This window comes from Oryza sativa, chromosome 7 (genome assembly GCF_034140825.1).
Source record: "Oryza sativa Japonica Group chromosome 7, ASM3414082v1".
Classification (NCBI taxonomy): domain Eukaryota; kingdom Viridiplantae; phylum Streptophyta; class Magnoliopsida; order Poales; family Poaceae; genus Oryza; species Oryza sativa.
Window position 1 is genome coordinate 26,278,116 of NC_089041.1, and position 14,720 is coordinate 26,292,835.

The 14,720-nt window shown below is 45.2% G+C and overlaps 2 protein-coding genes across 3 annotated transcripts; both read right to left on the reverse strand.

Annotated features, from left to right (window-relative positions):
* Positions 1-562: 562 nt before the first annotated feature.
* On the reverse strand, positions 563-4,451 carry LOC4343986 (cysteine-rich receptor-like protein kinase 6). The gene is made up of 7 exons (XM_015789695.3): positions 3,238-4,451; positions 2,818-2,946; positions 2,119-2,249; positions 1,807-2,017; positions 1,455-1,692; positions 1,220-1,370; positions 563-1,132 (listed from the first exon to the last, which is right to left on the reverse strand). Exons 1-7 carry the CDS (start codon positions 4,058-4,060, stop codon positions 782-784), a joined length of 2,034 nt encoding a protein of 677 aa, XP_015645181.1. The 5' UTR covers positions 4,061-4,451; the 3' UTR covers positions 563-781.
* Positions 4,452-7,726: 3,275 nt separating this feature from the next.
* Positions 7,727-11,528, reverse strand: LOC4343987 (cysteine-rich receptor-like protein kinase 6). Of its 2 annotated transcripts, none has more exons than XM_015789840.3 (7): positions 10,449-11,528; positions 9,804-9,932; positions 9,540-9,664; positions 9,202-9,412; positions 8,884-9,121; positions 8,600-8,750; positions 7,727-8,370 (listed from the first exon to the last, which is right to left on the reverse strand). In XM_015789840.3, the coding sequence occupies exons 1-7, from the start codon at positions 11,233-11,235 to the stop codon at positions 8,068-8,070; spliced, it is 1,944 nt and encodes a 647-aa protein (XP_015645326.1). In that variant the 5' UTR covers positions 11,236-11,528; the 3' UTR covers positions 7,727-8,067. The 2 variants fall into 2 exon arrangements, with proteins under 2 accessions (XP_015645326.1, XP_015645325.1); XM_015789839.3 differs by having other exon boundaries at positions 9,202-9,427.
* Positions 11,529-14,720: the final 3,192 nt, after the last annotated feature.

Sequence of the window (14,720 nt, forward strand, 5' to 3'; positions counted from 1 at the left end):
AACCAGTTATATTGTATGTATCAATTTTTACTGATCCAGGGATTGATACATTAATCTCAGTCGGATCCAAGTTGTTAGTTTTGGGCTCCGACACCAGTACTACTGAAAAAGAACATTCTGGAGTTCTGCCCCTTCTACAAATGCCAGGAGACCTAAAGAACAAGGGAGTCGAAGACTTGCGAAGAAGCTTTGGCAGGCAGTCCCGAGCAATCGACCACCAAACCTAAAGTGAGCAACCACGGGAATGAGCGAGGTCAGGCCAACCAGGAGAAGATAGAACATGGTGCCAGACCTAACGAGCGAACACACAAATAAGTAGGATGTGGTTCACTGTCTCCAATTCTTGAGTGCGGAAAGTACAGGGCGAGTGGTTATCAATACCACGCTTTTGCAGGAGGTCAGCCGTCCAGCAACGCTGTTGGAGCACAAGCCAAAGAAAAAGCTTGCACTTAGCATGGCCTTTAGCCAGCCAGAGCAGATCAGCACAAGCAAATGAGTGCTGACTGATGAATAAGGCTTGATAGGCCGAGCGGGTCGAGTAACGCTGATTGCTCATCAAACGTCAGACAAGTCGGTCCTCTGTGAGTTTCTTTTATACGTCTTCATAATATAATACAGATATTATCTCTCAAGACAAGTAGTTTGTCTTACAATTAAGTACTACATATGTCCTGAAAATACAATAAATACACAACCATGGAGTCATCTAACTCGAATTACAGATCACATAGTTATTTCCTCGTGCATCAACATATTCATACAAACAAGGAATGCATATGACTTATCTTGGTTCAGGCTCTGTTACTGTCACATCATTTAGTGACATGGCCGTCGAGTGCTTGGCCGTGGAGTCGGTTACAGGGTATGGTTGGGAATACATGCTTGAACCAATATTAATATTGCCCAACATTTCTGTGAAAAATGCAGGTCTCGATGGAGCTTTAGCTGAAACTGTATTGCCGTCAAGCATGATATTGATCATTGACAGAGTTGGCCTATCCATAGGGTCCTCTTGGACACATACAAGTCCAACATGAATGCACCTCAAAATCTCATCTAGAGAGGAAGAATCACTCCTCAAATATGGGTCAACCATCTCCGTGATAGTTTTCATTGCCCAATGTTCCCATACCTGCATCAATATAATCATGCTTGTTAGATTAAATTGTCGTTGCCACTAGAAGTAGCTAGCGATTGTGAGGTAAGGTAAGATACTCACGAGGCTCAGAAGATCAACAGCTTGTTCAGAGTTGTAGGAGTCACTGTTTTTTCTTCCTGTGATGATCTCCAAAAGCAACACACCGAAGCTGTATACGTCAGACTTTATTGAATATTGCCCACGTAAAGCGTATTCTGGTGCCATGTATCCACTACAAGAGACAAAATATCGTCAAATGTAAATATGTAATCATTTAATCATTTGGAGCATGCTATTAATATAGTATGATACTTACTAAGTTCCAACAACGCGGTTAGTTGTTTCTTGTGACTGATCATCTCCAAAAAGCCTTGCCAAGCCAAAGTCTGAAATCTTAGGGTTCATATTTGCGTCCAGTAGAACGTTGCTTGCTTTTAGATCACGGTGAATTATCTTCAATTGAGAATCTTCATGCAGATATTGCAATCCTCCAGTGATTCCTTTTATTATCATGAACCTCTTTGCCCAATCGATTTGTTTGCGTTTCTCAGGGTCTGCAGTTCAGTAAAAAACATCATCATCATGTGAACATTATAATTCTATTTTCAATCTTATAGGAACAAATCAATATATTTTAATTGAATGCATTCCAATAAAGATGATTATACCAAAAAGAAATGTGTCTAGACTTTTGTTAGGCATGTATTCATAGACAAGTAGCTTCTCTTCTTGTTCCAAACAAACTCCAACGAGCCTCACGAGATTCTTGTGCTGGAGCTTGGCAATTAAAACCAGTTCATTTTTAAGCTCTCCTATGCCTTGTCCAGAACTCTGAGAGAGCCTTTTCACAGCTATGGTTTGGCCACCGGGAAAGGATCCCTGTACAAATTAACATGTTATTGACTAAAACCTTATGCTACAACCGAAGAAACTTAATAAATTAATCCACAATCATGTGCCAGAAATTCATGTCCATATACCTTGTAAACTTCACCAAATCCTCCTTCACCTAGTTTGTTGTTTTCAGCAAAGTTATCTGTGGCAATCCGTAGTGTCGGTAGATCCATAATAAGAGATTCGATGTTTTGAATGTCCTCAGAACGAGAAGAATCTGTGTCATGGTACGTAAGAGCAAACAACTCATCAGTTTAAAATATATACTCTCTCCGGAGAAAAAAATATATTTGATGACAAGGACAAGATTTGTTTAAACTTTAAAGTTTTGATCATCAAATTTGTATTAGAACAGTGTTATAAAACCTAGCAAGTTTATGATATTTTGATAGTACTTTTGAATACAAATCTACACATATAATTATCTTTTTTTTTAAAAAAAAAGACATTTTGAGAAATTATTGATGACCAACTTTCAAAATTGTCCGAAATGTCAAATATTTAAGAGATGAATATTTTTGTACTTCATGGAGGAAACATGGCATAAAAAGCACAAATTTAGGAATATATCTAAGAACACAATTAGACTCTTTTTTTTAAAAAAAGAAGAAGATAGTATGTAAGCTGGATTATTAAAGTATTTAAACCAAACTAGTGAATCCTTCGTATATTAATATATCTTCCATGTTACATATGCTCTCTGTGATTCCTGAACTCATTGCAAAGAAAGGCGACCAATGATATTTTTGATAAAATTTCAACAATTTCGGTCTCTTGTAACTTACATGATAGTGACAGCTTAGTAGCTTTTGTTCTCCTCCTCCAGCAACAAAAGCAGATCATAGCGCTAGCAAGTAGAGCTGCCACTATCGGTAGTACAATTGCAAGAATCTTACCAGTTTTACTCTTTTTCCCTGAAAACAAACACAATATTTCAAATAATGGAATTTCTAGCAAAATAATACTATTAGTTTGAACTAAAAAAGAATTCAAAATAACGGTCCTAACTAATACACAAAGTTTGAATTGAACTAATACAAATGTTTAAGACATGTGTATTGTGTTTATCTCTAAAATAGAAAACAACTAAACTATGCTCTTCTAATATATTAGCGTGCAATTATTTTTCGCGTTCGCGAATAAAATAGAAAACAAAGAATTTCCAAAGCCATAATAAAGTAGGAGTAGCAAAGGCAAGAACGCACCGGGAGTTCCCGGCACCGCCGGCGGCCGGCTCACCGGCACCTGCACCATGCCGCGGCCGGTGTAGAACGGGTAAATCTCGTACCGCGCGGCGCACCGCACGCCGACGAGCCTGGCGCCCTGCGCGTTCGGGTTGAAGTAGGCGTGCATCTGGGCGATGGTGTCCGCCAGGCACGCCCGGCAGCGCCCCGGCGCCATGTCCGGCGTGCACCACGCCATGCTGTAGATGACCGGGTAGGTCGGGTCGAAGCTGATCTCGCCGGTGCCGAACCTCCTCGCCGCGGCGGCGGTGTAGTCCGCCGTGGCGTTGAGGACCTCGTAGATGGCCCCGTTGAACTCGCCGACGTCGGAGACGGTGACGTTCTCGGTGTTCCGGAGCTTCCTCTCCATGTCCGCCGGGTTGGTGGCGGCGCCGAGGAAGTCCCGGCCGGAGAAGGTGAGGACGCAGCCGTCGTAGATGATGTGTGCGCCCCTGTTGTTCGGGCACAGGCTCCGCGCGTCCGCGAAGGCGCTGGCGACGCAGGCGCGGCAGCCGGAGGCGTTCTGGTTGTCGATCGGCGGGCAGAACGCGAGGGCGTAGACCGTGTCGGGCGCGCCGCCGACGGTGGCGTTGGCGAGGAGGTCCGGCGAGGTGGAGGCGTTGCCGGGCAGGGCGGCGGCCAGGACGCCGAGGTTTCGCTGGAACGCGCTGTTCGCCGTGTAGTTGCTGCTCCCGTTGCAGGCCTGCCATGGGTACGAGGCGGCGAGGGGCGCGAGGGTCAGCACGGCGGCGGCGATGGCGAGGACATGGACGGCGCGCAGCATGTTGCCACTACAGCTCAACATTGTGCGTCGAGCTAACACGCGAGTGGCTACCTATTCTAGTAGGAGTACATCGGAGGGAGTGACAAGGTGAGAGCAAAGCATGTTTGGATCCTCAGCTCTTGCCTGGCTAGGCTACGTGTTTGGAACTTAAAAAAAAAACTGCTAGAGGAAAGCTAGCCTTTTTATTTAACGACTCACACCAGAAAGTGCGAAGCTCATATTGATAGAGCAGGAAAAATTATAATATTACAACCTTGGGAGATCGTAACCAGGAAAAAAACAAAGATTTTCCACCTCCCACGCAAGAACAGCACCAAACACAAACCCAGGATAAAACTAGCACCGAACCGGCCGTCGCTAGACCACCAAAGGAACTACAGTCGAGGTCACACAAACCTATCCCTAACAACTGACACTAAACCCCAACTCTAGCCACATATTTGGGATTGAGAGAGAGAGGGGGGTGAGAGAGATGGAACCGATCTCCCCCATAGGCCCTCTGACATGGCCAACTTGCATAAGCTAGGATGCTGAGACAAGAGGACATGCATCTAGAGAGCGATATTGCACCAAAAGTCTGGGAGGATTCAGCCAAGGTTGCCTAGACGACGTCTCCAAAGAAATAAACGATGGAAAAACCACCGCCGTCATCCGTAAAGGTCTCAAAGAGAGCTAAGACTAGGTTTTCACTCGGCAGTTCCACTGGAGAAGGTGAGATAACTCGACAACACCCTCAGGAGGGGAGGACACTCGAAACGTCGTCGTTACCGGCCCAGCTAAGGACGGGCTAGGTTCTCACCCGCCGCCCTCCACCTGCGAGTTCACGGCTGACGCATCGATGCTCCACCACCGTCAAACCTCTACCGACATGTGGGACCACTGCACCGGTGCCCCTGCTGGCCAGCCTTTGTACGCCGCAGACCACACCACGCCCACCGCAGTTCCTTCTTGCACCATGCCCACCTCCGCCACTGCCGGCCACGCCTCCTCGCGCCGTGCCGGCCTTCGACCCCTCCTCCAATCACTGCCGCGCCGGCCAGATGCGGTTGTCTACCATGCCTCCCTAGCTAGCGGTCCGCGGCCGCCCGTGCCTCCTCTCGCAGTCGCCATCGCCCACTTCCCACCATCGACGCCGCGCCCGCGCCCACACTCGGTCTCCTTCTCCGCCGCTCGACTCCTTCCCCACCTCCACATGCTACTGCCGGCAACGGCCTATCGCCGACCATTGTGTCGCCAGCCGCCATCCGGCCAGATCCAGCCGAGGCGGCGCGGATCTAGAGGGACTTCGCCGCTGTTGCCGCTACATCCGCCACCGTCAGTCCCTATCACCAGCCACCCCCCTCCTCGGCCAGATCTGGTCGGCACGGCCCGGATCTGGCCATCGGTGCTATTGCCCCGGCAACTCCCCCGGCCACCGAGCGCCGGATGGGCGAGACGAGGCCCCGTCGCCGCCATCTTTGTGGCCGCACGGCTTTGCCGGCGCCCTCTCAGGCGGCGGCGGCGAGGCGAAGGAGGAAGGCGGCGGTCGTGTTGCCTCCCGAGCCGCCGGGGGAGGGCGACGTGAGAGGAGTAGGACTATTCAATGGCAAAATTCACTTTCCACGGTAAGTACACAAAGAAAGTAAACCAACCAAACATATGGGGTTGGCAAACCAAGCAATCAGGCAAAGAATTGGTTTGCCCTTGCTGAGCGAATTAAATTTGAAAATATACTGTTCATTCAATTTTTTCTCAAAAAAATTCGGGATGTAAAAACTTGTGCAGAAATATACCATCGGTGTCGCACTTCCGTTGCGCGAAAATGACGTGGGGATTACGTCACGGGCGGTATCGCGCGGCGAAAGCCCGAGACCGCACGGTCTCGTGCAGCAACGGCACGAGACCGTGTGGTCTCTCGGAATTGAAGAGCGAGACCAAACGGTCTCGCAGAAGCAATCAACGACACTGTCCAATGGGATCCATTTCATTAGTGATTAATTAATTAATTAACAATTAACTAATAATAATTAGTGATTAATTATCCTAATTAATTAATTAATCACTAATCAAGATAATTAACCGCTAATTAAATCGGCAAGTCACGGTATCGCTCTTTGCTTGAGCGATAGCGTTGGTTGCTTGATCGGTATCGATGTTTCCTTGAGCGAGACCGCGTGGTCTCGCGCTTCACTGCGCGATACCGGTCACGACGTCATTTCCACATCATTTTCGCGCAATAGTTGTGCAAGACCGATGGTATATTTGTAAAAAGATTTTGCATCCTGAATATTTCTAACAAAAAAAATTGAATAAACGGTATATTTTCAAATTTAATTCCTTGCCGAGCTAGGATAGCTGGGCAGTGGACCACTTTTGAAATTGAAAAACAATTGGACTAGAAAAGAAAATGAGAATGCGAATCCAAATGTAGGAGATATATCTAATCCATACACTGATAAAATTAAATATGGAAGAAACCATATCTAGACAAAAAACAGTCCATACATGGAGAAACAATCTATCTAGATGGGACCTGAGATCTCGCTGTCAGAGCCAGCCAAGAAATTCTTGAAACCAAATGACAGGGGGAACCTGATGAGACCCAATATGGAGACAACCGTGGTTGAGGGAGACATGTGTGAACAAGGTTGCATTTGACCTGGCTAGTGTCTGATCTACGACGGAAGGGGTACTATACCGGGCCCCATGAAAGGTTTAGTCTTCACAAGAGTCAATGTTCTTTAGGCCATCATATATGGTGATTGGTGGGTATGCAGTCGAGCATCGCATCATACACTTAGATATTTGTGGAATTTACTCGGTGATATCCACAGTTTTTATCACTTTCTTTGCTAACATTGTTGCAAAAACATAAATACTTGAGAAATAATCACAAACTTAAGCCGTAGGCGTACTTTGAAAATTGGTCATGACAAAATGAGTAATATTTTGCAATTTGCATGGCTTAATTTTGTATTTGCGAGATGATAACTCTCTAGCAGCCGTACGTAGGCTGATCACATAAACTTTTCTGAAATGAACCTATGCAGTTTGAATTGGTTGTGAAATCATGAGTTGAATCTTAGAGCATGTTCAATGTGAGAGGAATAAAGTTTGTCATTTCATTGCCACGGTACACATGTGCTACATTTTGTTCTTTCTTGCAATATTTAGCAACTAAAAAACAATTAAAACATGACAATCCCTTTCATCTCTCCATTGCTGCTCTTTTCTCTCGCCTTTTTTTTTCTGTTTCACTAGTAAAGCCGTTCCTTGAACATGAAATTGCTCTAGTTAGCAATCTTATAGCATTAGCATCTAGTTATGTCTAGTATCTGTAGTTTTGTACTCTAGGAGCTAAAATATCTTTCCGTTCAAAAAAAAGGAGCTAAAATATCTTTCTTGTTCTTGGCGAACATTGCACATGGCCTTTTAGTTGTTACAATTAGATTTGGTGCAATGAAATTGTGAGGATAAATGTTGAGAAACTGCCAATGGTTGAATGAGACAAGGGAGAACATGATTGGATTGGCGGTGCAAATGCAAAATGACTTAATTGTTGGTTAGTGCCTGTCCCATAGGGAAAGCTAGATGCATACTAAATGCTCCTGGTCCTCAAAAGGCTCAAATATGGCTCTCGTAGCACCGAGCATCACATCGTATATCTGTTGATTTATAAAATATGAGGTACCTTTTGTGATAATGCCGTGACAAGAAGAGTTTTTGACTAGTTGCTATAGATTTACAGAGTTAAGTCTTCAGTAGAAAAGTACATTTGACAAAAGAGTACACTTCTAATAGAACATTTGGCAAAGTCTATCATACATTAATACCTCTCCCCGTTGGTAATCGTACGTCATCGTACGAGACCTGCACCTAGTGCTTTGATGACTTCACGCAGGTTGTCGTTGATGCTCTAACAGAGAGTAAGATGGTCGCGCATGTAACCGCTAATTTTCAACTAAAGACGTGACACTTAATTAGACTGAGACAACGGGTACCGATGAATTCCAACCCCATCCATTTCTATCGTTAGATGACCAATGACTTTATCTAGGTTCAAGCTCAGTGATCGACGAATGAGGCCCCGAAGGTAATGGAACGTCCATTGTTTCCGTGTAGCTCCTGTTCCTGCCAAAGATATATGCCGGCCTGTAGGGTGCTTGCAGAGTGACGGTGCCACTACTGAGCATAAGGATGATCGCTGACATCGGCGGCCGGTCCACTGGGTTTTGCTGGACGCACAGAAGCCCAATGTTGATGCATTTCAGGATATCTCCTCTAGAGTAGTGGTTGCCCAGAGAAGGATCCACAATCTCTGTAACTGTTCCCTCATTCCAGTGCCTCCACACCTATCATACCAGTTGCTGATTAGCATTAAGAAAAGCTACTACTTCCTCCGTTTCACAATGTAAGACTTTTTAGCATTGCCTACATTCATTTAGATGTTAATGAATCTAGACATGTATATGTGTTTAGGTTCATTAACATCTATATGTATGTGGGCAATGCTAGAAAGTCTTACATTGTGAAACGGAGGGAGTACAAAATACTAATTGCATGCGAGGAGTGTTTGCTTACAAGACTGAAGAGATCTTCGCAATGTTCAGAGACCACCGCATAACTGTTCCTTCGCCCTGTCACGATCTCCAAGACCAGGACGCCGAAGCTGAAGACATCCAGCTTCGTTGAGTACTGCCCCCGCATAGCGTATTCCGGAGACATGTAACCACTGTGACAAGATTCAGTTGAAAGTTAGCTTATAGAAGTACTAGGAGGTACCACTTTTTTTAACATAAAATTTAGTACTCATGATAATTCCATGACAAGTGAAACGAATTAGAGCAAGTGTACAGATCAATTACAGCGTTCCAACAACGCGGCTTGTGGCATTCCTGGTTTGATCATCTCCAAAGATCTTTGCCATCCCAAAATCTGCAATCTTGGGTTTCATGTCTGAATCAAGTAAAATGTTGCTTGCTTTCAAATCCCTATGGATTATCTTCAATTGAGAATGTTCATGCAAATATTGTAGGCCTCGAGCAATTCCATATAGAATATTGTATCGCTTTCCCCAGTCAAGTTGTTTGCTTTTCTCTGGATCTAGTGCCAAATGACAAAAATTTCAGTTTAAATAACAATTTATTTACAATGTTAGATAAAATTCAAGTGAAGACAAGTACCGAAAAGAACAGTATCCAAGCTCTTGTTGGGCATGTACTCATAAACAAGCACCTTCTCTCCTTCTTCCAAGCAGACACCAATAAGCCTAACAAGATTCTTATGCTGCAACTTGGCTACCAAAGACAGTTCATTCTTCAATTGTCCTAGTCCTTGATTGGAGCAATTGGAAAGCCTCTTTACTGCTACTTCTTGTCCATCAGGGAAGACACCCTGAGCAATCAAACGCTAGATCTTATTAAATGATTTGACAGAAGATACGTCTTTTTTTAGTGTGCGAATAAATTAACATTGGTTCTCCTCGTGTCAAAGGGGGAAAATTTGGCACAAGAATATATACCTTAAAAACAACACCAAATCCTCCTTCACCAAGCCTATTGCTTTCATCAAAGTTGGATGTTGCTGATTGCAATGTTGAAAGATCAATAAAGATAGATTCAAAATCTTCGAGGTCCTCTGTATTTTCTGCACCATTGAAGTGGAATAGCCGTAAAAATATATTTTATTAGCACTATTCCATTTTGTGTGGCTTCACATTCTTTCTGTTAATGTTTTTCTTCCAAAACAGATAAGAATAGTGTTATATCATGCTGTAGTGTCTTACCGATGAGTGGTGTTTTGGTCGGCAATCTTTTCTTCCTCCAAATATAAAAACTAACTATTATGATTGTGAGTAATCCAGCAAATACTATCGGAAGTACAATTGCAAGAACCGGGGTTGATTTCTTTTTGCCTGGAATACAATGATAGATAAATCTCAGTTTAGTATTTCATATTTGTTGAGGAAAAAAAAAGGGAATAGCCAGGAGGTGCTAAACAGAAATATTTATAACTGAAGGGAGTAATGATATTCTTCATATCTTTTGTGTAGCAGGTTCGATATTCATTCACTATTACATTGATGAAAACATATGCCCATCATCTTGAGAAAAAAAAATCATAGCGTATGCCTGATAAGTCCATCATGTAAAAGATCATACGTCTTAAAATATATTATTCCCTCCGTTTTTAAATATTTAATGCCATTGGTTTCTTAAACATGTTTAACCGTTCATCTTATTAAAAAAATTTAAGTAATTATTAATTCGTTTCTATCATTTGATTTATTGTTAAATATACTTATATATATATATATATTTCACAAAAGTTTTCGAATAAGATGAATGGTTAAGCATGTACCAAAAAATCAACCGTGTCAAATATTTAGAAACATAGAGACTATATTTTAGGGCGGACGGAGTGCACTCACCTTCCATGGCAACCTGCAGGTGCACCATGGCGTCGACGGTGTAGAAGGAGAAGACCTCAAACCGGAGGCCGCAGCGCTCGCCGATGACCTTCCCTCCCGGCGAACTGGCGGCGAAGACCTGCCGGGTCATCTCCTCCATGGCCGACGCTAGGCACGCGCGGCACTGCGCCGGTGTCAGGTCCGGCGTGCACTGAGCCAAGGCGTAGATCTTGGAGAACGGCTCGCCGTCGAAGTAGCCGCCGACGCCGACGTCGCCGGTGGCGAACCGCGCCGTCGAGTTGGCCACCGCGTAGTCCGCGGTGGCGTCGAGGAGCTCGCCGACCAGGCGGTAGAAGCGGCCGGCGGCGGAGGGGACCAGCTTCTGCGACTGCGAGCCGGCCACGACGAGCTTCTCCGGCGAGTTGGTGGTGGCCGCGAGGAAGTCCCGGTCGGAGAAGCGGACGGTGCAGATGTCGTCGTACATGGCGACGTCGGCGTCGCCGGCGCAGGCGTGCTCCCCGTCGCGCATGGTCTGCGCGACGCAGTAGTTGCAGGAGCCCGCGCTCGTGCCGCCCTGGCAGAGCGCGAGCGCGTACGCCTCGCCGGCGACGGCGAGCGTCGCGAAGAGGAGCGGGGAGGAGGAGGCGTTGCCGGGGAGGGTGCGGGCGACCTGCTGGAGGCTGGCATCGAAGCTGCTGTTCGCCGCGTAGCGCCGGCCGCTGCAGACCACCTCGGACGCCGCCGGCGCCGCCGCGAGGAGGGCCAGCACGAACGCCGCCGCGAGCGCACGGGCGCCGCCGCCGTGCATGGCTTAATAATCGTCACTAGCTACTGCTCAATCCTGTGTTACTTACGTTCACAAGATAAAATTGCAGAATAAATAGAGATATTTTACAGGCTTACACGGCCACGCCGCGCTACCTATAGCTGTTCCTTCCTGACGTGAGAATTTTACCAAAGCCTACGAAAATTAAACTGATTTATTTATAATTTCTTCGTGTGAAAATTCCCTCTGTGAGATAGGATGCCCAAATTAAAGTGTTTCATGGAAATATCTTGTACTCCCTCTATATATGACCGGAGAGAGTACTTCGTAGGTGTCGCCTAGATATAGGAGAATTGACATTAGATAAAATAGCGGCCAGTTATATATGTTGTGTCTAGTGGGACTTATTTCGTAATCCATTCGTCTTGAAATATAAATAATTTTATTAAAAAAATACAGTATTAAGATATATATTTTTTCTTAGAATTATTTAGTATTACATGTGCAATTTTGCTATATATTTATTGACAATTTTTTTCTAAAAATTTAGCCGATATAATTTGTCAGTGATATGGGTTCGGGGGTATCATGTTTAGAGGGAGGAGGCTGTCCCCCAATGCCACGTGGCCCTCCCCCACGGGGAGTCAGGCCCGAGCTGGGGTGGCGGCCACTCCTTCCCAAAGACTAGTCGGAGGAGGCTGTCCCCCGATGCCACGTGGCCCTCCCCCAAGGGGAGTCAGGCCCGAGCTGGGGTGGCGGCCACTCCTTCCCAAAGACTAGTCGGAGGAGGTTGCCCCCCGATGCCACGTGGCCCTCCCCCAAGGGGAGTCAGGCCCGAGGTGGGGTGGCAGCCACTCTTTCCCAAAGACTAGTCGGAGGAGGCTGCCCCTCAATGCCACGTGGCCCTCCCCCAAGGGGAGTCGGGCCCGAGATAGGGCGGCGGCCACTCTCTGGCCGAGACTAGAGGGAGAGGGTTGCCCCAGGCGCCACGTGGCCCTCCCCCGAGGGGGGATCGGGCCCGAGGTCGGGCGGCGACCGTCCCCTCCTATGACTAGGGGTCGGGATCCCCCAACCCTCTCTCTAGGTCACCACGTACGGTGGGTTAGGTGTCCGCCTACAAGTGCCTACCTACCCGCATTTATGGCGACCCGAGCGGTCGCGCCACGCCGCAAGTGTACTCAACCGATCTGTGACCGGTCAAATGACCGATGGGATTGGCTAGTGCGCCTGTGCGCTGCTCGTGTGTCAGGCGGCGTGCAGCCTGACATGTCCCATCAAATAATGATGGTGAGAGGTTCTCATCCTCTTATACCAGCCGGAGTCGGTCCTCCCGCTCTGGTCAAAGCTAAGCTCCCATTTCCCGGTGTAATAGGAGCCCAGAAGTTTTCACCCATTAAATGTTGAATGACATGGGCGCCCACCGTGTCAGGCGGCATGGTTTGGTAGGCCCCACGACCGAGGCGACGTGTATGCGGCTTCCAAGTTAAGGAACAAGACATACATTTAATGCAAAGATTGTAATAATTCTCGACAAAGTTAGGTTGTTGGGCCTATATGGTAACCCCTTGAGGTATAAAAGGAGGTCCAAGCCTAGTGAGAGGGGGGGAACTTCCAAGCGAACTGGCGCTTGGGTCTCGCAACCCCAAGCACTTGAGTTCTACACTCAATCAACCAAGCACAGGAGTAGGGTATTACGCTTCTTAGCGGCCCGAACCTGTATAAACCCCTTTGGTCTCATCGTCTTTGGGGGATTGAATCCCCTCAAAATCACACAGCTTTGCTCACCAAGTCCTCGAATCTCACCCGCTACCCCCGGCCGAACTCACAAAGGGGGGCCTCACGGTTCCCTGGTGGATGAGTTCATTCTCCGACATAATTATAATATAATCGTAGTGTAATTATATTGTAGATTGTATGTAATTATAATGTAACTTGTTTCATATAATTTTGAACTATTAGATAGTTTTTAAGATTTGTGTAAGCAAGGAATGAAAAATATCACAGCGCCTACGCACGCATGAAAAAGGATTCGGTCCCACGACCTCCGTTTTATGGAAATATCATGTTACAAAGGGATTTTTAGAAGTTACATGTAAGTTATATTGTAGCTACATACAGATTATAATATAATTACATCATGATTATATTGTAATTATATATGTTTAATTTTTAGAAAAAAAATTGTTGATAAATATATAGTTAGTCTCTATACGTGTGGGAAAACTTTTGAGCAGGAGAAATCATTTATCTTTGAGACCAACCCACTCATAGAGAATAGCGATGGCCTTCCTTTTACTGTCTATGCAAAGATTTTTTTCCGAGTGTCGCCTTCAAGCGATCAATATCTGTGTTTTTATGTCGCTCATTTATCATATACAAATCAACGATGGCGCTTGCGTGTGACAGAGATACCGGATCCAACAAGATAGAACTTGAAGAAAAATTGATATTTAAGAATGGTTTTAGTTTTTTTTTACTTATCCTTTTAAGCAATCGTAGAGATGTGTGCAATGAAAGTGCCGAATGATCTCTTAGCTTTTTCATTCGTTTCAAAATATTAGAGTTTTTAGTTGGATGAGACATCCTAGTGATAGGAATCTAAATAGAGAGCCTCTTCAGAATTTTAGTACTAGAATATATTTCATCCAACTAAAATCTTTTATATTTTCGGATGGATGGAGTAGAATCAATCTTGTTATGGGACAAGAAGACAAGAAGCTGGATAATAGCAAGGACTTTCTTGTATTGAGGTACATTAATCGCAGTTCCCTTCTCAAACTTATACGGTGCAACATCAAGCTATCTGACGCTCCCTTTAACCGGGAGGTTCTCATGCACAACCATTGTCTTCTTGGAGACCTGGAGTGCTAACTAGCTATAGCAGCGTGAGTTGTGCTTGACCTACTAACTTTGCCTGGAAAGACAACAAATTGGTGTAAAAAAAATTAAACGCGGAGACTGAACAACTGCCCGCTCTAGCCGGGCGGTAAATCCGCCACTAAGTACCCGTTATTGATAGAGAAGAAAATCGTGATATGACATGGTTAGGCCGTTGCTTTGCTTCCGGTAAATAAATCCTTGCCAGCTGAGTGTATAAGCTCAGCTGCGTTCGGCAGACCAAGTTCTCAACTTCTCCTCCTCGTTTTAATGTGTACACGTTTTTTAAACTACTAAACGGTGTATTTTTTTCAAAAAAATTCTATACAAAAGTTGCTTAAAAAAATCAAATTAATCTATTTTTTTAAAATAGTAAATAATTAATTAATCACGCTCTAATCGCTCCTCCGTTTTGCGTGCCAGGGCTCCCGAACATGTTCTCCACGGCACGCAAAACGAAGCAGTGTTTAGCGCGTGATTAATTAAGTTTTAGCTAATTTTTTTTAAAAAAATGGATCAATATGATTTTTTTAAGCAACTTTCGTATAGAAACTTTTTATAAAAAACACACCGTTTAGCAATTTGAAAAACGTGCACGCGAAAAACGCGGAGGAGTTGGGAACTACTACTAAGAGCAAGTCTAATAGTAC

Excerpts from the sequence above, each read along its gene's own strand:
- LOC4343986 (XM_015789695.3), bottom strand. The coding sequence starts at position 4,060 with ATGTTGAGCTGTAGTGGCAACATGCTGCGCGCCGTCCATGTCCTCGCC. Across the intron at positions 2,250-2,817 it reads TACTAAGCTGTCACTATCAT|ATTCTTCTCGTTCTGAGGAC; the intron begins GTAAGTTACAAG and ends ACCATGACACAG. Across the intron at positions 1,693-1,806 it reads TCTAGACACATTTCTTTTTG|ACCCTGAGAAACGCAAACAA; the intron begins GTATAATCATCT and ends ACTGAACTGCAG.
- LOC4343987 (XM_015789839.3), bottom strand. The coding sequence starts at position 11,235 with ATGCACGGCGGCGGCGCCCGTGCGCTCGCGGCGGCGTTCGTGCTGGCC. Across the intron at positions 9,933-10,448 it reads CCTGCAGGTTGCCATGGAAG|GCAAAAAGAAATCAACCCCG; the intron begins GTGAGTGCACTC and ends ATTGTATTCCAG. Across the intron at positions 9,122-9,201 it reads CTTGGATACTGTTCTTTTCG|ATCCAGAGAAAAGCAAACAA; the intron begins GTACTTGTCTTC and ends ATTTGGCACTAG.